General features: G+C 44.1%; 1 protein-coding gene across 3 annotated transcripts in view; it reads right to left on the bottom strand.

Annotated features, from left to right (window-relative positions):
* The window catches only part of akap10 (A kinase (PRKA) anchor protein 10), a 120,980-nt gene that overhangs the window by 16,982 nt on the left and 80,702 nt on the right, over nt 1-23,296 (bottom strand). For all 3 annotated transcript variants that reach the window (XM_078422419.1, XM_078422416.1, XM_078422418.1), the window contains 5 exons: nt 13,142-13,265; nt 9,704-9,840; nt 8,151-8,295; nt 6,217-6,393; nt 4,175-4,284 (listed from right to left, as the gene is read on the bottom strand). In XM_078422419.1, coding sequence (XP_078278545.1) covers nt 4,175-4,284; nt 6,217-6,393; nt 8,151-8,295; nt 9,704-9,840; nt 13,142-13,265 — 693 coding nt within the window. The remainder of the gene's footprint in view (nt 1-4,174; nt 4,285-6,216; nt 6,394-8,150; nt 8,296-9,703; nt 9,841-13,141; nt 13,266-23,296) is intronic.

Here is a 23,296-nt window from a genome sequence, read left to right as displayed (position 1 = left end):
TTTCATCTTTGTCCAACAATCTGCCTATTAACCTCCCACTCGCTTGTGTTCACCTATCACTTGTGTGGGAAGGAACTGCAAATGGTGGTTTTAACAGAAGATAGGCACAAAACGCTGGATCAGGTAGCATCTCTGCAGTAAATTAATATGTGACATTTAAGGTCAAGACCCTTCTTCAGACAATCAGGGGGAAAAGGAAACAAGAGAAAAAAATGGAGATATAGGGAGATGTAGAACAAGTCTTAGAATAAAGGGGAGGCCATTTAAAACTGAGGTGAGAAGGAACTTTTTCACCCAGAGAGTTATGAATTTGTGGAATTCTCTGCCACAGAGGACAGTGGAGGCCAAATCACTGGATGAATTTAAGAGAGAGTTAGATAGAGCTCTGGGGGCTAGTGGGATATGGGGAGAAGTTGGGCACAGGTTACTGAGTGTGGATGATCAGCCATGATCACAATGAATGGCGGTGGTGGCTCGAAGGGCAGAATGGCCTCTTCCTGCACCTATTTTCTATGTTTCTAAAAGAATGCAAGATATGCAAAAAGTATCGATGATCAAGGAAAGGTGGATTGTTGGTCCATTGTTGGCTGTGGAATAGGCGATCACGAGTTATACAGACAGTGAAACTCAACAGGACGACAGTGAAACTAGTACGACAACTAGGGTGGGGGGAGGGACAGAGAGAGAGGGGATGCAAGGGTTACGTGAAGTTAGAGATATCAATACTCATACTGCTGGGTTGTAAGCTGCCTAAGTGAAATACGAGGTGCTGTTCCTATCATTTGCCAGGCTTTGTCCTACCCCTGACATCATTCTTCCAGCTTTCTCCCCCCCACAACAATCAGTCTGAAGAAAAGTCTGACCCAAAGCATCACCTACACACGTTCTCCAGAGATGCTGCTTGACCTATGAGGTACTACAGCACTTTGTGTCTTTCTTAGGCTAAAGTGTAGGTGGATATAATTCAGTTACATAACAAAGTGCGGCTTTGTTGATTATTTTTTCCTCTCTTGCGCTCTAAATATTTATTTATTGGTTTTACCTGGATCGGACAATCGCTCCAGTACATTGCGCGCGCAGACCGGACTTTGGACTTTTGTAAATGGCGCCAAAATATGGCGACTCGTGCATGTTCGAGCGATGCAAAAAGAATATCACTATGCAGTGCACACGTGACAATGACGCACCATTGAATCATTGAACTGGGTCCCATTTAATTTTCTTAACTGTTGCACAAAAGATCATCTTTGCTTGAACAAGGGTCTCAACCCGAAACGTAACCCATCCCTTCAGTCCAGAGATGCTGCCTGTCCCGCTGAGTTACTCCAGCATTTTGGGTAGATCATCTTTTTATGTGCATTCAGTCCTTCAGTCTTAGTCATGATATGTCAGGTGAAAAATAAATGATCTTTTGTACAATAATTAGGAGAGTCAAATGGAACCCATTTCAATAAATATTTAGAGCTCAAGAAAGGAATAAAATCAATGAAAGGGCATATTGTTAAGCAAGCTGCACTTTAGCTTACACTGAAAGCCGTCTGTCATTTGTGCCTTAAGAACTCTGGTGCCTCTGAGTAAATTGCAGGAGCTTTATTGTAAGCCATTTTCAATAAAAACATCAATATTTGTCTTCCTCTTATCCCCACAAGATTCGCACGACTTTTTGAAGGTGTGAATAACAAACCAATTAGAGAGATAAAATGAGCGAACTCCTCTTGACACGGGTTTGACATTCGTCCAGTAAACTATTTTAGCCCTGATCAATGCAACGGTGCCCAAGTTCTCAGCCACAGCTCATTTTAACATCGTTGCCGAGAGACAAGGAACCTTGGAGGACAGGGAAGTAGTCAACATTGTTGGAAGAAATGTTTCCAATACCTCCTCAACTGTGATTGTCCTTGATGATTGTGCCCTCAACTTCATCCTCCCCCCTCCCCTCCCTCATCCACACCTCCCCTTACTCTATCACCCACCTCCCCTGTGCCCCACCTATTTCTCTCCTCCCCTCTTCCATCATTACTTCATCTGGCTTCACAATTCGCAACTCTTCAATCTATTCATCACACACTTTCAGTTCTAATCTCTGGTCCGACTTTTGTTCCCACTATCTGCCTATCAACCCCCCCTCACCTCACCTCACCTGTGTCCACCTATTACCTGCCAGGCTTTGTCGTGCCTCTCCTCTCTTCCAGCTTTCTTTTCCCCTGCCATCCTACAATCAGTTTAAAGAAGGGGCCCGACCCAAAACATCATCTATCCATGTTCTCTGGAGATGCTGCCTGACCCGCTAAATTACTCCAGCACTTAGCATTCTGGACACAGCCCAGACCATCACACAATCTAACCTCCCTTCTATTGACCCCATCTACACCTCACGCTGCCTCGGCAAGGCCAGCAGCATCATCAAGGCCCAGTCGCACCCTGGCCACTCCCTCTTCTCCCCTCCCCCATCAGGCAAAAACGTGTGAAAACGCACATCTCCAGATTCAGGGACAGTTTCTTCCCAGCTATTATCAGGTGACTGAATCATCCTAACACAGCCAGAGGGCAGTGCTGAAGTACTATCTACCTCTTTGGTGACCCTCGGACTATCCTTGATTGGACTTTGCTGGTTTTACCTTGCACAAAACTTTATTCCCATATCATGTAAATCCCACTGCTGGATCTACAAAGAACTCTCCTGGCTCTCCGTTACAGGGAAAGTCAACACCGGACTTCTAAACTGTCTCCTCCCAGTTACAAAGAAACTGTTCCCAAAAGTGTGGATTTGGTGCATTTGAAGACACCGTAGAACATGACTTGCAATCCTGCATGCAAACACCAGGAGAAGGATGAGAGGGGATCTTATCGAAACGTATAAGATTATTAAGGGGTTGGACACGTCAGAGGCAGGAAACATGTTCCCAATGTTGGGGGAGTCCAGAACCAGGGGCCACAGTTTAAGAATAAGGGGTAGGCCATTTAGAACGGAGATGAGGAAAAACTTTTTCAGTCAGAGAGTTGTGAATCTGTGGAATTCTCTGCCTCAGAAGGCAGTGGAGGCCAATTCTCTGAATGCATTTTAGAGAGAGCTAGTTAGAGCTCTTCAGGATAGCGGAGTCAGGGGGTATGGGGAGAAGGCAGGAACAGGGTACCGATTGAGAATGATCAGCCATGATCACATTGAATGGCGGTGCTGGCTCGAAGGGCCGAATGGCCTACTCCTGCACCTATTGTCTATAAGTGGCCTCTTTCAACCGACTAAAACATTTGACTCCATCTTTCACGGGTCTGTGCAAGACTCTCCTTGGCTGCCCTTAGAAATTTGTCTCCATCTACCTATTGTACTTGATTGTACTGATCTATAATATTATCTGATCTGACTGGATAGCATGCAAAACAAAGGTTTTCACCCTACAAGTGACAATAATAAACCTAGACCTAGTATGCGCTTCAAGGCACGACAGAGATATCACCAACACCTCCTTCGCAAAATCCTCCAAACCCATGGAAGGAAACGCGAATCAATTTAGCATCACCAACATCTCCAGCATTCAGACTTCGACTCCACTTAGTTCACTTTGTTCTGGGACCGTGTTGTTTGCATGACAATGTTTCGGGTCGAGACCCTTCTTCAGACTGAGAGTCAGGGGAAAGGAAAACGAGAGATACAGACGGTGATATAGAGAGATATAGAACAAATGAATGGAAGATATGCCAAAAGCAACGAAGATCAAGGAAAGGTGGAGCCCACAATGGTCCATTGTTGGCTGTGGGCCAGGTGGAAAAATTGGCTAAGTGGGACCTGTCTCCAAGAGGCACGTATGTCCCCTCTATGGAAAAGCCCACGTTTCCTTCATCAATTACTTCCTTCCGTGCAGGGTAGGATTAAATAAGTTGACACTTCTTCCTACTCCTTTTCGCACATGTTAAGTAATGGATGAAATTCCTTGTATTTCTTCTGTTTTTTTGTTTATTTTGTTTTTTAATTGATGTCTTTTAACATGTTCGAAATAAAATAAAATGAAATGAAATGAAATGAGATCCAGAGTGAAAGCCATGCTCGATCCCGGCAGACTGCCCAAGCTGACCAAACTATTTCTCTGTCACATCTCACCTTGACTTTGATAAGCGTTCAGCGACAAGACAGCAAAACATAATCGGCTCGGCCTCGATATCTGCAGCCGTGACTCACCCTGCGAAAGTCCGGTGGTATAAAGATTCCGGCTCCAAGCTGGCAGCATCGACCACTATTGCCTCGTCAAAGTTCTTTAAGATTTTTACTGCCGCCTTTCTGACACCATGCTAGTTATTAAAAAAGATAAAACACAAAATTAGTTTCACCATTGAAGCAAAAATTATACTGCTTGGCATTCCCACCGGCTGATGCAGTTGGAGGGGAAATTAAATATTAAACGTGACAAAAAGAGGGTAAAAATCGTACAGGAAAAACAAAGTTGCATGTACGATATGATAGAACTCGATTTATCACAGGAGTGAAATTGAATTGCCAACAGTCACAAAAACACAAAATACATGAATCATGAAATTAAAGTGACGAGTGGAAAGGATTGGGGGGTTTATAAATGCAGTTTGTTCAATATCCAGATAAATCATAAAATAGCAAATAGCATTGTTTTGTAACTGCTCGTTCATGCTGGGTGTGTTCATGTGGCAGGGACCCATTGTGCTAAATTTCAATTAGCCATCCAGTAACTAATTTCACCAGGTCAAGCAGCATCTCTGGAGAACATGGATAGGTGATGTTTTGGGTCAGGACCCTACTCAATCTGAAGAAGCAATGAATCAATCTGAAGAAGGGTCCCGACCCAAAACGTCACCAATCCATGTTCTCCAGAGATGCTGCCTGACCCGCTGAGTTACTCCAGCACTTTGTGTCTTTCTTCAAAGCAATGCATCAGTATGAAAGTTCCCGACCCAGAACGTCACCTATACCTGTTCTCCAGAGATGCTGCCTGACCCGCTGAGTTACTCCCTATCATGCAATCTATACATTGCAATGGTTCGGTTGTAATCATGTATTGCCTTTCTGCTGACTGGATAGCAAGCAACAAAAGCTTTTCACTGTACCTCGGTACACGTGACAATAAACTAAACTCAACTGAACTGATCCAGCACGGGGTGTGGTTTTTTTTGTACACTGGCAGCTGCACTTCCTTGTTTCTACATTCTACCAGATCAGTCAGGCAATAGGCTTCAATCTTAACCTTAAATGATTTCCAAATTCAAATTCTATTACCTCTTCCAGTGGGACGTTCATTAATGCCTATTTTGATAAAATCTTGAGCAGCTTTGTGCTGATGATGATTAGCCCAAGGTCAACCACACACAGATTCTTCCTTCACACACCAATAAAGACTGATTGATTGAGTTGATTGCAAGGCACAGCATAGAATCCAGCCCATCGAATCCACATCAACTATCAATCACCCATTCACACTAGTTCTATGTTATTCCACTTTCGCATCCACTCCCTACACATTCAATGCTACACACACACCGATCAGCCAAAACATTATGACCACTGACAGGTAAAGTGAATAACATTGTTACAATGGCACCTGTCAAGGGGTGGGATATATTAGGCAGCAAGTGAACAGTCAGCTCTTGAAGTTGATGTGTTGGATGCAGGAGGAATGGGCAGGAGTAAAGACCTGAGCTACTTTGACAAGGGCCAAATTGTTATGGCCAGACGACTGGGTCAGAGCATCTGTGAAACGGCAAGGCTTGTGGGGTGCTCCCGGTCAGCAGTGGCGAGTACCTACCGACAGTGGTCCGAGGAGGGACAAACCACAAACAGGCGACAGGGTGTTGGGCGCCCAAGGCTCATCGATGCACGAGGGCAACGAAGGCTATCCCGTCTGGTCCGAACCGACAGAAGGTCTACTGTGGCACAAGTCACAGAAAATTTTAATGGTGGTCACGGGAGGAATGTGTCACAATACACAATACACAGTGCATCGCACCCTGCTGCGTATGGGGCTGCACACGGAGGACCAACGGCACACGGGGAGAACGTACAAATCCCGTAGTCGGGATTGAACCCGGGTCTCCGGCGCTGCAAGGCAGCAACTCTACCGCTGCGCCACCGTGCCGCCCTATGCGAATCAAATGCTAATCATCCTAATTGGTCCTTTCAAATGTGAAAGCACGGTGTCTACGTCAGAAACAATTGAACTACGAATGCTGATATGAGTCAATGTGTTCTCTCCTTACCTGTGGCACACTACCATCAGCGGCACCCATGCTCGGCTCTTGTTCGTGAGGGCTATTTGGTCCTTGACCAGGAAGTGAAGTATAGGCTTTTGTAAATTCATTGTTTCGTACTGAATAGATGAGATCATTCAAGTATTTGTAGTACAAATTACAAGACAAGAAACCAGGTAAGTAAACCTGAAAAGATGTAAAGTGGCAGGTTAGTTAACAGTACAAAGAGCAAAATCTTAACATATATTAACATTTATGGCTTTCAAACACAGTAATAGAGACCTTTCTCACTTTAAAAATTAGCTGATTGGGTAACTATATTTCTATATTATCCCAACTGCAATCATTATGCGTGTCTTTGGCTGCTATCATTCTTACTTCCTGGTTCCAAGTGCTCAAATGCAATCAAATCCTTCTGCTCAGATACTAATTAGTCAAAGATTGACACAAGATGCTGGAGTAACTCAGCTGGACAGACAGCACCTCTGGAGAGAAGGAATGGGTGACGTTTCGGGACCCAAAACGTCACCCATTCCTTCTCTCCAGAGATACTGCCTGTCCCACTGAGTTACTCTGGCATTTTGTGTCTATCTTCGGTTTAACCAGCATCTGCAGTTCTTTCCTACTAATTAGTCAACACAGGTTAATTACTCTGCAAGATTAGGTTTTGAGTTTAGTTTAGTTTAGAGATAGAGTGGAAACAGGCCCTTCTGCCCACTGAGTCTGCATCGACCAGCGATCCCCGAACATTAACACTATCCTACACACACTGGGGACAATTTACAATTTTACGAAGCCAATTAGCCTACAAACCTATACGTCTATGGAGTGTGGGAGGAAATCGGAAAACCCACGCAGGTCACGGGGAGAACGTACAAATTCCATACAGGTAGCACCCATAGTCAGGATTGAACCAGGGTCTCTGGCATGGTAAGGCAGCATACCGCTGTGCCACCCTGCCACCCTTTGACTAGGTGTTCCCACTATATCTTTGCTGGATTAATTGGCCACGGTAAATTGGCGCTAGTGTGCCCATAAATTGTGGAATCTGAGAGGAGTTGAGGAAAACATCTTCTCAGAAGGGTCTCGACCCGAAACGTCACCCATTCTTTCTCTCCAGAGATGCTGCCTGTCCCGCCTGAGTTACTCCAGCATTTTGTGCCAACCTTGGAGTTGAGGAGTATAGATGGGGAAAGGTGTGGGGCCCGTCTAATTAGACGCTTGATGGTTACCACAGACTGAATGGGCCGAAGGGCTTGTTTCTGCATTGTATGACTGTGACGTTCAGAAAGTCAAGTTGATTTTACATACAGTTCTACAAAAGTCATAAAGATGAATTAATCATTTAAAAAATAAATCTGCATCTAAAAGTACAAGAAAGCAGAAAAGTTTGTTCACAGTATATATAAAACCGCTATTTATGTCATTTTTTTCCTGTTCAAATATCTTTAGTTAGGATAGTTCAGATTTGTTTCGTTTAGTTTATTGTCAAGTGTACCGAGGTATAGCAAAAAGCTTTTTTGTCTTTTGCTATCCAGTCAGTGGAAAGACTCGATTACAATCGAGCCGTCCACAGTGTACAGATACAAGGTAAAGAGAATAACGTTCAGTGCAAGATAACGTCCAGTAATGATAGAACATGGGTCTCCAATGAGGTAGACGGTCGCTCAGGACCACTCTCTGGTTGGTGGTGACAGGATGATTCAGTTGCCTGATAACAGCTGGGAAGAAACAGTCTCTGAATCTGGAGGTGTGTGTTTTCACACTTCTGCACCTCTTGCCTGATAGAAGAGGGGAAACCTATTTTAAAATGCAGATGATTAACACAGGTCGGTCTCTTAAAACCACCAAGGTGAACTAACTTCCATTTGAAATAACATATTTGAAACACGCTCAATGGATATTCAACAAGACTCAATGGAAGTTAAAACAAGTCAACTCACTTTTTCCATTGTTGTCCAGGCTTGCCGTAATGGAATGGTGAAGCAGTCAGGAAGGGGTCCTCCTTCCCTGCAGATATTTGACTCTATTGCCATTCGGACAAAATCATCAAATCCTAAAGGGTTCGTCGCTTGCAAAGAAAAGTACCTGAAGACAAGTGTGCAACACCAAGTCAGTGGCAGAATAGCACCACCCAGTTCAAAATCCAACCACACCATTGCTGCTAAATGATGGTGATGAATGTTCAGGTAAATTCCTCATTGATGCCAGCGTGCCGATTGAAGGCACAACTGGAAACATTATCATTTTACAGCCACAAACAACGAGGTTGAGGAAGGCGCCGGCGGTCGAGGACGGAGAACAAAGGGGGACCTGGCGTGGGGGGGACTGCCGTGGGGGGAGGGGGTAGAATAAAGGAGGACCTAGCGTGGGGGGGACTGCCGCAAACTAAGGGGGACTGAGTGAGAATGATCAGCCATGATCACATTGAATGGCGGTGCTGGCTCGAAGGGCCGAATGGCCTCCTCCTGCACCTATTGTCTATTATCATATCATATCATATCATATCATATCATATATCTACAGCCGGAAACAGGCCTTTTCGGCCCACCAAGTCCGTGCCGCCCAACGATCCCCGTACATTAACACTATCCTACACCCACTAGGGACAATTTTTACATTTACCCAGCCAATTAACCTACATACCTATTGTGACCAAATACGGAGTGTATTAAAAATAGTTTGTGTAAAATTGAATGCTTTGTCATTTTGCCGGCGCCCTTTATGTGGACTCTTTGCACACCTTGGGTGTGCTAAACAAAGAATATCACTGTGACTTGTCATATGTGATGATAAAGTATTATTCATTCACATTACATTGTCTTCATCATCTTTGTCATGAATTGCCATGGGATTTGGTGGCAAAAAGCGATACATTAGAAACACTGTGCTGGAGTAACATAGCAGGTCGGGCAGCATCTCTGGAGATTGTGGATAGGCGACGTTTCAGACCTTTTACAGACTGAAGGGTCCCGACTTGAAACGTCGCCTATCCGTGTTCTCACGAGATGCTTCCTGGTCCGCTGTTCTCCAGCACTTTGTGTCTTTTTTTGTAAGCAGTATCTGCAGTTCTTTGTCATAAGGAATAAGAGCAGAATTAAGCCATTCGGCCCATCAGGTCTCTACCATTCAATCATGGCTGATCTCTCTCTCCCTCCTAACCCCATTTTCCTGCCTTCTCCCCATAACCTCTGACGCCTGTACTGATCAAGAATCTACCTTGACCTTGTGTCTACATCTCAACTGCAAACACCCATTGAGATCATATGAAGAGCTTCTCTGATGATACTAATTCAAAATGTTTTATTTTACAAAGCTAGAGGTGACACGTTTCATGCATAATCGCAAGGCTTCTTAACATTTTCTTTGAAATCACTGCTTTAGCCTCGAGATTTGGAAACGTAACCCAGAGTCGGCATGCACTTCCGCAAGTCTTCCCCATCAAATGCGACGCCCAATCTATCATGGCCTGCACGGCACAATGAGCAAGACTCACTTGTCATACAAAATCATGGCGTCAGTCTGTGCTTCTTGACCATCGTACTGCCCGCTTTTACCAGCAAGGTGTGCCTGGAAATTGTCTGCAGCTAACCAAAACTGCAGGATATTTATAGCTTCTTCTTTCTCCATGTACTGGAAGGAAAAGAAAGCAGAATAACTACATCAATTCTCAATGGTTCTTTATTGTCACTTACAGCACAGCACGGCGAGAATCTTTAGCACAATCCCCAAGTGCACAGTCACCATTTTGTTGATGCCATTTACAAAGACAAAGTCCAAAGTTTTAACACAAACCCAATGTGGCCGTTATTAAACAGAGGAAAGCAGCAACCATTTTGTGCAAAGAAAAGCCAACAGCAGTGAAGGTGCAACTTATTGATCATAGTAATAGAGCCAAACGACCCAACTTGCCAACGCCGACCAAGATGTTCCATCTACACTAGTCCCACCTGCCCGCGTTTGTCTCATATCCTTCTAAACTATTCTATCCAAATGCTGCCTCAACTCCCTCTTTCCATATACCCACCAGTAAATGTGCGGAAAAAGTTGCTCCTCAGATTCCCATTAAATCTTTCCCCTCTCATGGTAAACCTGTCTTCCCTTGTTCTTGAATGTAAAATGGTGGAAGATCTCTCGACTCCAAAGAGCAGCATGTTATTTGGCAAGTAGACAAGGAACTGCAGATGCTGAAATCTTGAACAAAAAACATAAAGCCCTGTAGTAACTCAGCGTGTCAAGCAGCATCTCTGGAGGACAACTTCGTTTACACTGCCTTCTGTAAGGTGACAACTTTAACAATGCAGCATTTCCTCAATGCGGCATCAAAGTCGCTTCCATAATAAGATGCACGATACCTGTGGTGTGGTTTTGCCTACAATTTTAAGACCTGGATGTGAAAAGGCTGCCAATTGAACACCAACCAGCTTATGCGGTCATTGTCTAAGGGAGGACTTAACTGCTCAGTTTTACCACATCGAAAACAAAAGATCATGGTGGGCATTAGATTTTAGATTTTTTAGATTTAGAGATACAGCGCAGAAACAGGCCCTTCGGCCCACCGTGTCTGCACTGCCCAGTGATCCCCGCACTATCCTATTAACCCTATCCTATACCCTATTAACACTATCCTATACCCACTATGGATATTTTTTACATTTACCAAGCCAATTAACCTACATACCTGTACGTCTTTGGAGTGTGGGAGGAAACCGAAGATCTCGGAGAAAACCCACGCAGGTCACGGGGAGAACGTACAAACTCCGTACAGATGGCGCCCATAGTCAGGATCGAACCTGAGTATCCGGCACTTAATTCGCTGTAAGGCAGCAACTCTACCGCTGCGCCACCGTGTCGCCCGTCAGATAGCACAGCATCCAACATTTACTTTAACTGTGCTATTGAAAGTATAAATATTGTTTTCAGGAGTTTAGTTGAGTTGAGTTGAGTTGAGTTTAGTTTACAGATACAAACTCAAAGACAGGCCCTTCGGCCCACTGAGTCCGTGCCAACCAGCGATCCCCGCACACTAACACTATCCTACACACGCCAGGGACAATTTACAATTATACCAAGCCAATTAGCCTACAAACCTGTACATCTTTGGAGTGTGGGAGAAAACCCACACGGGTCACGGGGAGAACGTGCAAACTCCGTACAGATAAGCACCTGCAGTCAGGATTGAACTCGGGTCTCTGGCACTTTAAGGCAGCAACTCTACCGCTGCGCCACCGTGCTGCCTTGTCAGTGAAATCCATATAAAGATTGTATTTTATTTTTCTATAATTTTAATTTCCCTTTAAGATATTGTAGCTATACATTTACAAAGCTCTGATTTTAGAACGAGCATTTAATCTGTCTATTCATTCTTTTACTTAGCTCATTAAATTTGATTTTGCTTCATTATCTAATTGTTGCTTAGAAGTATCAATTTCGGCCATTACCCTTCATTTCTACTATCCATAATGCACTGAATGGTCTCAACTCATAACTTTATCTCTCGATTTTCACTCCCCAGGCCTTTGTGCCAATAAACCTCTTCTCCCTCTGAAATAGGAAATCTTAGGATCACAAGGGAAACAGAAAAGATTAATGCACAGACTTTTACTCAGGGGAAATCAAGAACCAGAAGACATAGGTTTAAGATGAGGGAGGCAAGATTTAATAGGAACCTGAGGGCAACCTTTTCATTTAGTGCATCATATCATATCATATCATATATATACAGCCGGAAACAGGCCTTTTCGGCCCACCAAGTCCGTGCCGCCCAGCGATCCCCGTACATTAACACTATCCTACACCCACTAGGGACAATTTTTACATTTACCCAGCCAATTAATCTACATACATGGTGTGTATATGGAAGGAGCTGCCAGAGGAGGTAGTTGAGGCAGGTGGTGCCATAACAGCTTTTAAAAGCCATTTGTAGGAAAGCTTTAGGGCCATTCTTAGTCACGTGTGTGACCATGTGAGGTCACACACGTGACCAGTCATATTTAACCTCTTACCCTAAACAAACATTGTCAGCGTAACATATAAAAATTTCACTTGATAAACTTCGACATATGCAAGTCATGTATACAGTACAAAACAATATACCTGTAATCCTTTCAGAATTAGAAGAAATGTATTCCACAATTTTTCATAATTTTCATCACACACGTGACTACGAATGGCCTTTTAGAGGGATATGGGCAAAATGCAGGTACTAGCTTAAATGGGGCATCTTGGTTGGCATGAACAAGTTGGGCCGAAGGGCCTGTTTCCGTGCTGTATGGCTCAATGTCTACGACTTATCACTGTCCCCATAATCTCAACAAATGACTTTCTCTAAATTCTGTCCCTCAAACTCCAGTATCTCCAAACCTCTGGTACTTGCAGTTATGGTTTTGGCCATTTTAGCCCTGAATTTTGTCATCTCCTCCCTAATCTATCTGGCGTTCCACATTTCCACCTCCCTCATCTCCTTTCAACTCTCTTTCCTGCCCATTTTCATCAAACGTTCGACCATCCTGCTTCAGATTCCATTGGCTCGCATTACTTTTCCAAAACAATAGGAGAAATCTGAATAGGAGAAATCAGAAGAAAGGTCTCGACCCGAAACGTCACCTATTCCTTTTCTCCAGAGATGCTGTCTGACCCGCTGAGTTACTCCAGCTAGTTGTGTCTATCTCCGGAGAAATCCAAGCGATGGTTGTTTCAGGCAGCACATTCTTTAAATGTGCATCTTGTAATTCTTGCCAGAATTCCATCTTTCACAAACTACACCAAAACAGTCAGCGGACTTGCGAATATTCAGTAAGCACCCCTATACGTCCTTGATGAATGACAGCTTCATTTAATGCAAACATGTTTTGTGTGCTGTTCCTTGCAGAAGCAATCAATGCCATACGTAAAATATGAGCCATATAATTTCCCACTCTATTTTGCATCTTACCTCAGAGAAATAGAATAGTGCTGACTCATTAAAAAGAATATCAGCCAGGTAAACAGTGCCACTAGTCAACACTTCAATTTGATATTTACAAAAATGGTGACTCCGTAAAAACTCTGTAAAGTGCCTGCAGGAGAATGAAAAATAATAAGGTCAACATATATTTTGACACAGTGTGTGTAGAATGATATCTGAAACTTTAACCTGAAAATAATTACCTCAAGATTGATTAGTTTCAACACTTACTGAGGAAGTATCGGGTTTACAAAAAGTATAAATTAAAACACAATCGAAAACAACATGTGGTGAGTTTGAAGAAGATGTATGGGACAACTTTTTTTTTGTACACAGAGGGTGGCAAAGTGCCCGGAACGTGCTGCCAGGGGTAGTGGTGGAAGCAAATATACCATAATGGCATTTAAGAGGCTTTTGGATAGACACATGGATCTGCAGGGAATGGAGGGATATGGGTTATGCGCTGGTTGATAAGAGATGTTCTTGACATCATGTTCGACACCGACATTGTGGGCCGAAGGGCCTGTTCTTGTGTTGTACTGTTCTACGTTTTACGTTCTAATACTGCCTTAAAATATAATTATTTAATTTCCATAGCATATGTCATTTTAAGCTTTTCATCTTAAACTTGGCTGAACTTCACCTTTTTTAAAATCTATTTTTTTTGCTCATCCAGTTTCGTTAGCGACTAAAGTAAATGCCTCTGCTGTTCTGTAACTGCTCAATAACGGATGCTTCCTTACTGTTTACAGGACTCTCAGTGTGACCTTATAATAGATTTGTGTGCAGGGCCAGATGTTACCAATCGCACTCGGCTGAAGCAGCTAAAATATTTGGCAGAATACTTCCCACGTCAAGAGTTATATCAACACTGGAGCTCATTTGACTTAACAAACTGCAGTTAACAAATGCATTGTCATCTTCTGCAAGCAGGGAATAGGCCAGAACAGCACCACAGTCGCCTCTTTGGCCACCACGTTGATCATGATTCCAATCCAAACTCATCCCATCAGTCTGCACATGGGTCAATTTCCTGCCTGTGCCTCTCAAATGTGGCTGTTGTATCTGCTTCCCCCGACCGTGTTTTCCAGGCACCTACCATTCTCTGCGCAAATAAACTTTCACCCTCTCATCTTAAAGTTATGCCCTCTAATATTTGACAGTTCCACCCCCCCAAGGGATATGGGGAGAAGGTAGGCACGGGTTACTGAAGGTGGATGATCAGCCATGATCACAATGAATGGCGGTGCTGGCTCGAAGGGCCAAATAGCCTCCTCCTGCACCTATTTTCTATGTTTCTATGTAAAAGTGTATGGTAAACCTGAAGAAAATTTCAAAAATGTCAGTGAAGCTGTGACAATGTTAAGCAAACCAGTTGGTTGGGAATGTGCAACTGAAGCGATATTGAAGTTCATAAAAATAATTTATAATCCCCTTGTTTCATAAAACACGCTGCAAATCTAAACAATGGCGGCAGGGTATCGCAACGGTAGAGTTGCTGCCTTACAGCGCCAGACCCCCGGCCTTGATCCTGACTATGGGTGCTGGTTGTGGAGTTTGTACGTTCTCCCCGTAACTGTGTGGGTTTTCTCCAGGATCTCCGGTTTTCTCTCACTTCCCAAAGACACACAGATTTCTAGGTTAATTGGCTTGGTGTAAATTGTCCCTAGTATGTGTAGGAAAGTGTTAATTTTCGGGAATCGCTAGTCGGCGCGGATATGGGGGGGCCGAAGGACCTGTTTCCATACGCTGCATTTCTATATCTCCAAACTAAGCTAATAAAATAGCGGAAACACATGTGGACAGAGAGAAAAGAAAAAAAAAAAGATCTGTGGCGTTACAGTTGTTAGATGTAACACTCCAGCTGTATAACCTTAAATGCAAAAACCACTTGTGTAAACAAAGCTGCATTTCATCCTGGAATTTGTCGGCAGTTTAGATCAGATGTTGCAGACTATCTGGGTTTACATCAATCACACCCAGTATAAAGTCACGGTAATTATAAGAAAAATGGCATTGGACCATGAATATATTTAAAAAGTATGAGAATAAATACATAGCTCAGTTTAATTTAGTTCAGAGATGCAGCATGGAAACAGGTTCTTTGGCCAGCTGAGTCCGTGCCGACCAGCGATCCCCTCTTATTGACACTATCCTACACACACTAGGGACAATTTACCAAATCCAATTCACCTACAAATATGTACATCTTTAGAGTGTGGGAAGAAACCGGAGCACCCGGAGAAAACCCACACAGGTCATGGGGAGGACGTACAGACTCCGTACAGACAGCGCCCGTGGTGAGGATCAAACCCGGGTGCCTGGCACTGCGAGGCAGCTCGACCGTAGTGCCACCGTGCCACCCCATAATCAACAAAGTTTTAATGTGTCTATATTAACAAGTTTGCTTTAATTTAGATGGAAGCAGGTACTTCTTCCAACCAAGTCCACACTGACCCAGTTCACACTGGTTCCATGTTATTCCACCTCATCCATTCTCTGCGCACTAGAGGCAACTTACAGAGCCCAACTAAAGAGCTGGGGTGTGTTCCGAAGTATAGGGGCAGGTGCAATAACATTTTTTAAATATTTACATGGATAGGAAAGGTTTAGAGGGGCATGTGCCAAAAAGAGAGTAAATAGGACTAGCATAAATAGGGCATCTTGGCTGGCATTGGCGAATGGGCTGAAGGGCCAGTTTCCGTGTTGTATGACTCAACAACTAGAGAGTCCTGAGCTACCATCTACCTCATTGGAAACCCTCGCACCATCTTTGCTCGGACTTTTATCTTGCACTAAACGTTATTCCCTTTATCATGTATCTGTATATTGTGGATGGCTCGATACATGTGACAATAAACTAAACTAAACTATTGGGCTGTGGTCAACGGTATTGCTGCCTTACAGCGCCAGAGACCCGGGTTCGATCCTGACTACGGGTGCAGAGTTTGTACGTACTCCCCGTGACCTTTGTGGGTTTTCCCCGGGTGCTCAGGTTTCCTCCCATGCTCCAAAGCCGTACGTAGGTTAATTGGCTTGGTATAATTGTAAATTGTCCCTAGTTTGTGTAAGATAGTGTTAGTGTACGGGGTGATTGCTGGTCGGCGTGGACTGAGTGGTTTGAAGGGCTTGTTTCCACGCTGTATCTCCAAACTAAAACACACAGATTCATAGAGATACAGTGTGGAAACAGGGCCTTTGGCCCAACTTGCCCACACCGGCCAACATGTCCCAGCTACACTAGTCCCACCTGCCCACGTTTGGCTCATATCCCTCCAAACCTGTCCTATCCATGTACCTGTCTAACTGTTTCTTAAATGTTGGGATAGTCCCTGCCTCAACTACCTCATCTGGCAGCTTGTTCCACACATCCACCACCCTTTGTGTGAAAATGTTACCCCTCAGATTCCTCTTAAATCGTTTCCCCTTAAACCAATGTCCTCTCTTCACCTTAAACCAATGTCCTCTCTTCACCTTAAACCAATGTCCTCTCTTCACCTTAAACCAATGTCCTCTCTTCACCTTAAACCAATGTCCTCTCTTCACCTTAAACCAATGTCCTCTCTTCACCTTAAACCAATGTCCTCTCTTCACCTTAAACCTATGTCCTCTCTTCACCTTAAACCAATGTCCTCTCTTCACCTTAAACCAATGTCCTCTCTTCACCTTAAACCTATGTCCTCTCTTCACCTTAAACCTATGTCCTCTCTTCACCTTAAACCTATGTCCACCTTAAATGTATGTCCACCTTAAACCTATGTCCACCTTAAATGTATGTCCACCTTAAACCTATGCCCTCTCTTCACCTTCACCCTGTGCCCTCTCTTCACCTTCACCCTGTGACCTCTCGTCACCTTCAGCCTGCGTCCACATAACTGGAATCAACTTCCACGCTCCTATAAACGTGTAGAAGTAGACATTGTGATTTCTTCACTTGGGAACCAATTGTGCAGTGATGCCGGAACGCCTCAGAGTACAGCACGGAAAAGATAATGATTTCAGACGTCAGCAGTGGGCAGGGGCTGCTCAAGGGTGATTGCAAATCCTGGCCTGCAAACTCATAAAATGTGACGCAGCGGGAGATGAAATCCATACAATCACAGCTGAAGATGTAGTTCAGCTTTTAACCACAAGATGGCAATAAATCATTGCCACGATTCCCTCAGCCTCATGATCTGTGCCCATGGAGGAGAAACTAAAATTTCGTTACAATCTTATTTATGGTTACTCCATCAGTAACACCAATGCAAGTGGCATACTGGCACCGAGAGCATTAAAAAAGGTCTTGTTGTGTCTGGCACTTTGAGTTCTGTACCCAAGTGAAGGCAACAAAAGAGAAATAAAATTCTTTGCTTATCCAATAGTGGGATGGAGATATTTTAGCAGGCAGTCACTTCCACTTGATGCCCTTGTACTCTGGGAAATACATGCAAGGTTGGCCGTAGTATACCGACGCTAATTTATTGTATTGTTAAGCACAACAGGATTCATTGGTGCAAAATAGCTTTATTTGCTTCACAGGTTATCTGCAGTAAACACTCCCTATGTTTGGCATCAGAGCTCCATCTAATCTGATCTAATCTCGTCTGAAGAAGGGTCTCGACCCGAAACGTCACCCATTCCTTCTCTCCAAGATGCTGCCTGACCTGCTGAGTTACTCCAGCATTTTGTGATACCTTCTATTTGTACCAGCATCTGCAGTTATTTTCCTATCCATCCAATCATTGTACTGTTTAGAGAGTCATGGGGGGGGACCTGTCCAAAGGCTCACAAGTTCACAAGTTATAGGAGTAGAATTAGGCCATTCGGCCCATCGAGTCCACTCCGTCATTCTGGAGTGAATGGCTGATCTCTACCTCCTAATCCCATTTTCCTGCCTTTGCCCCTAAACCTTTGACACCCTTCTAATTAAGAATTTGTCTATCTCTGCCTTAAAAATATTCACTGACTTGGCCTCCACAGCCCTCTGTGGCAATGAGTTCCACAGATTAACTATCCTCTGACTAAATAAGTTCCTCCTCACCTCCTTTCTAAAAGAGCGTCCTTTAATTCTGAGGCTATGGCCTCTGGTCCTAGACTCTCCCACTCATCCTCTCTACACCCACTCTATCTGTGCCTTTCATTATTCTGTAAGTTTCAATGGTCCCCCCTCATCCTTCTAAACTCCAGCGAGTACAGGCCCAGTGCTGTCAAACGCTCATCATATGCTAACCCACTCATTCCTGGGATCGTTCTTGTAAACCTCCTCTGAACCTTCTCCAGAGCCAGCACATCCTTCCTCAGATATGGGGCCCATATTTGTTCACAGTCCTGCTGTAAAGGCTCGTCAGTCAGCGTAACTGGGGGCTTGCCCGAAGGTTTGGCGGAGAGCGGGACCGGTAACCCACCCGATAGCTTGCCTTAACACCTGACTTGCATTCAATGAGCCAAAGCTCTTTTGTAATGTTGAATTGTTTGAGTTAGGTACAAATGAACCCTAAAAAACGATGCATAGCGCTGGAGTATTTCACTTCTGCATGTTTCAAAAGCAGCACAGGAGAGGTCTATGGGGTCAAACAATAAACATCTGACTGAGTTCTTTAACATGCAGTCTTTTGAATTTCCACCTCCAAGTCTAGATTCAACATGCTTATCTCCATCTTCCTTAATCTTCCAGATCCAAGTCATCTAATTCATCATCTAGCTCATCAAGGTCTTCTCCAGTAAAGAGATTTTCATCTACAGGGATACCATCAGTCCGGAAGCATAGAAAAAAGGTGCAGGAGTAGGCCTTTTGTCCCTTCGAGCATGCACCACCATTCAATATGATCATGGCTGATCATCGAAAATCAGTACCCATTCCTGCTTTCTCCCCATATCCCTCGATTCCGTTAGCCCTAAGAGCTCTATTCAACTCTCTCTTGAATACACCGAATAGCATCTCTGGAGGACATAGATAGGTGACTTTTCGGGTCAGGATCCTACTTCAGACTAATTGTGGTGGGTAGGTGGAGGGGAGAGGAAGGGGGGGAGGTTAGGTAGGAATACTGGAAGGGAGGTGGGCACAGGACAAAGGAGTTGTGAATCTGTGGAATTCTCTGCCTCAGAAGGCAGTGGAGGCCAATTCTCTGAATGCATTCAAGAGAGAGCTGGATAGAGCTCTTAAGGATAGCGGAGTCAGGGGGTATGGGGAGAAGGCAGGAACGGGGTACTGATTGAGAATGATCAGCCATGATCACATTGAATGGCGGTGCTGGCTCAAAAGGCCAAATGGCCTCCTCCTGCACCTATTGTCTATTGTCAACCATTCACTAAACGAATGGTGATACTGTTCCTGGGAAAGGTACAAGTGCAAAATATGGTACAAGACACCCTGCAACAGGCGTCAGCAAGTATAGGGCTTCTGTGTTGAAGCCTGCACGGGTGAAAACCCAAATCTGTTGGCGTTTGCACAGGAAAACACAGTCAGTCATACTGGAACTGGCAACAATACCCCACCAAATCAAGCCAGTCTGAAAAAGGGTCCCGACCCAAAACGTCATCTGTCCATTTTCTCCAGAGATGCTGCCTGACCCACTGAGTTACTCCAGCACTTTGTGTCCATCTCAGATATTTATGTTTATTGAATGATTTGACTATTCTAAAATTATCTCATTATAACGTGCAAAGGGTGAATGGTAATGCTGTTGCTTTAACACAGAGTAGCGCAGAGATAGCATAGAGATTTCAAGCCAAATCAACTTAATAAAGCAGGTAGTTTTGGAATAGAAGCAAAATCATAGATAGACACAAAATGCTGGAGGAACTTGAGTAACTGGTGTAAATGCTTGAGTCTGGAGAAGGGCCTCGACCCGAAACGTCACCCATTCCTTCTCTCCAGAGATGCTGCCTGTCCTGCTGAGTTACGCCAGCAGTGTGTGTCTATCTTTGGTTTTAACCAGCATCTGCAATTCCTTCCGACACATCACAAAATCATAACCATTTACTGATGTCCTTAAATGAAGCATCCTGTTGTTTTCAAGGTGAAGATTTCAAATTTATTGTTTTCAAAGCCCTCTATAACCTGGCCCCATCCTACCTGACTGACCTCCTCCACAGACACACTCCAACCCGTAACCTCCGCTCTGCTGCTGCAAACCTCCTGTCCCCCCCCATCCGGACCAAACTCAGATCCTGGGGGGACAGGGCTTTCTCCATCGCTGCTCCCACCCTCTGGAACTCACTACCCCAAACCGTCAGAGACTCCTCCTCACTCACCACATTCAAAACATCACTGAAGTCTCACCTGTTCAGCACTGCCTTCAATCACTGACTGTCACCTCACCTTCTTTTTCCTTTTCTCTTCGTTTCCTTATTTATCTATTTATTTTCTTTTATGTTTTAGTAAACCCTGTAAAGCGTCTTTGAGTGTTTAGAAAAGCGCTATATAAATGTAATGCATTATTATTATTATTATTATTAAGATTGAAAGATTCTCGATTAGTACGGGTGTCAAGGGGAGGGGGAGAAGGCAGGAGAACGGGATTTAGAGAGACAGATAGATCAGCGACCGAATGACCTAATTCTGCTCCGAGAACTGATGAACTTATGCTGCTACTCCATGGTCTAGTATATAATATTACAGAATCATACAGCAAGGAAATAAGCTCTTCAGCTACTGGCCATCAGGTGCTTATCTACGTTCCATGTCCCAACACTGGGCCTACACCATGCCACGGTATTTCAAGTACACATCCAAATACTTCCTAAATCTTGTGAGAGATATTGTCTCCACCACCCTTCAGGCAACAAATTTCACATTTCAACCCGAGTCTGGGTATAAACATTCTTCCTTAAACCATCTCTTTGGATACCTCAATTCCCCACCTCAGCCTTTTCCGCTCCTAGAAAAACCAAATGTCGCCTCTCCAGTCACTCCTCATAGCTGAGCCATTCCAGTTCAGGCGCAATGGTAAGTTGCTGCCTCACAGCGCCAGGGACTCAGATTCGATCCTGAACTCAGGTATTGTCTGTATGGAGATTTGCGTTCTCCCAGTGATTGCGTGGGTTTTCTCCGGGTGCTCCGGTTTCCTTCCATACTCCAAAGACGTGCAGGGTTGCAGGTTAATTAGGTCGAAGTGGTTCCTGCGCTGTACGGTTCTACCCTACATGCCTTCTAACTGCCTTATCGCCATGTTTGCCACCTCCAAAGGGATCCCACCACCAGCCACATCTTCCCATCGCCACCCCTTTCCACAGAGACCATTCCCTCCGCAACTCCCTGGTTAACTCATCACTTCCCATCCAAGCCATTTCCCTCCCCAGGTACTTTCCCCTAGAACTGCAGTAGATGCCACACCTGTCCCTGTACCTCCTCCCTCAACTCCGTTCAAGGGTCCCTATACCTCCTTCCGCGACTCCGTCCAAGGACCCCGACAGTCACCTTTCAGGTGAGGCAGAGGTTCACTTGCACCTCCTCCAACCTCATCTACCGTATCCGCTGTTCCAGGTGTGGACTCCTCTTCCCTGTCTGTTGCTTTCAGAGATGCTTGAACATGTAGTCCTTCTGTTCTACAATCCTTCCTTGGGTCATGTCACCCTTTGTGCCTTATGAGTTCCACCAAATTGCTTACCTCACACTTAACAGGATACAATTCCACTTGTCTGTGCTGTACCCATTGTACCAACTCATCAATATTGTTCATAGCCAAAGAATACCCAACTTAGTATCAAAACCTCCAATTTTTAGGTTACCTGTGAACTTTCTTATTTTCCTAATTACATCCGGATCATTTTTTTTAAAGTCCAAGCACTGATCCCTTGGTACACCATTGGTCATAGGTTTTTATTAGCAAATAATTTGGATCTAATTTGCCAAATTACCACTTGGAACCTTGTCAAAAGGTCCATGCAGACTACATTAACCTCATCGACATTCTTAGTCACCCTCCCAAAATACAACTGGTGAAAGAGGATCATGAAGTCACATTAACTATCTCTGATCAGTCCCTTTAACCATCTCTCCCCACCCACCCTCCCACCCCAAAATCCAGATTAAACCAATTGCTCACAATTTTTCTAATAATTCAATATGCACCACATATTGAAGTCGTCCATTAACTGGTGATCCCTGTTGCCCTTCTTGTAACAAAAACGACCACATTTGTTCATAAGTTCATAAGTGATAGGAACAGAATTAGACCATGAGGCCCATCAAGTCTACTGGCCCATTCAATCATGGCTGAACTATCTCTCCCTCCTAACCCCATTCTCCTGCCTTCTCCCCATAATCCCTGACACCCGTACTAATCAAGAATCTGTCTATCTCTGCCTTAAAAATATCCATTGAAAGCATCCACAGCCTTCTGTGGCAATGAATTCCACAGATTCACCACCCTCTGACTAAAGAAACTCCTCCTCGTCTCCTTCCCAAAGGACTGACCTTTAATTCTGAGGCTATGACTTCTGGTCACAAACTCTCCCACTAGTAGAAACATTCTCTCCACATCCCAAAGGTATTTATTCACAAAATGCTGGAGTAACTCAGCAGGTCAGGCAGCATCTCAGGAGAGAAAGAATGGGCGACGTTTCGGGTCGAGACCCTTCTTCAGACTGAGCATTCCTTCTCTCCTGAGATGCTGCCTGACCTGCTGAGTTACTCCAGCATTTTGTGAATAAATACCTTTGATTTGTACCAGCATCTGCAGTTATTTTCTTACACTACCTCCTCTCCACATCCACTCTATCAAGGCCTGTCCAACAGTCTCGTTTGGCACATCTTCTATGTCAAGAGAAGGTTTGAAAATTCCTAGCTATCTCCTCCCTCAACACAACACCCTGGCATACATCTCTTCAAGCTCAGGGGCTTCATCCATCTTTATGCTTGCTAAGATATCCGCAACCTTCACCTTTATAATGTTCTTTTTGCTCTGGTTTATTACACTCTAAACTGTAATGTTGTATTCTTAATGTTTTAATGTTTTATGCTTTATTCTTAATTGTTACTGTACGTTCGTGTTGTTACTTGCGAGCAGAGCACCAAGGCACATTCCTTGTATGTGTACATACTTGGCCAATAAACTGATTCATTCATTCATTCAATTATTCTGCATGGTTCTTCACCCTCCTGCATTTCCCAACTACCATGTCCTTCTCCATGGAGAATACAGGTGATAGGTTTTCATA

Source organism: Rhinoraja longicauda, chromosome 26 (genome assembly GCF_053455715.1).
Source record: "Rhinoraja longicauda isolate Sanriku21f chromosome 26, sRhiLon1.1, whole genome shotgun sequence".
Classification (NCBI taxonomy): Eukaryota; Metazoa; Chordata; class Chondrichthyes; order Rajiformes; family Arhynchobatidae; genus Rhinoraja; species Rhinoraja longicauda.
The sequence above is the reverse complement of the archived record's forward strand: the minus strand, read 5'-3'. Positions and strand labels throughout refer to the sequence as shown.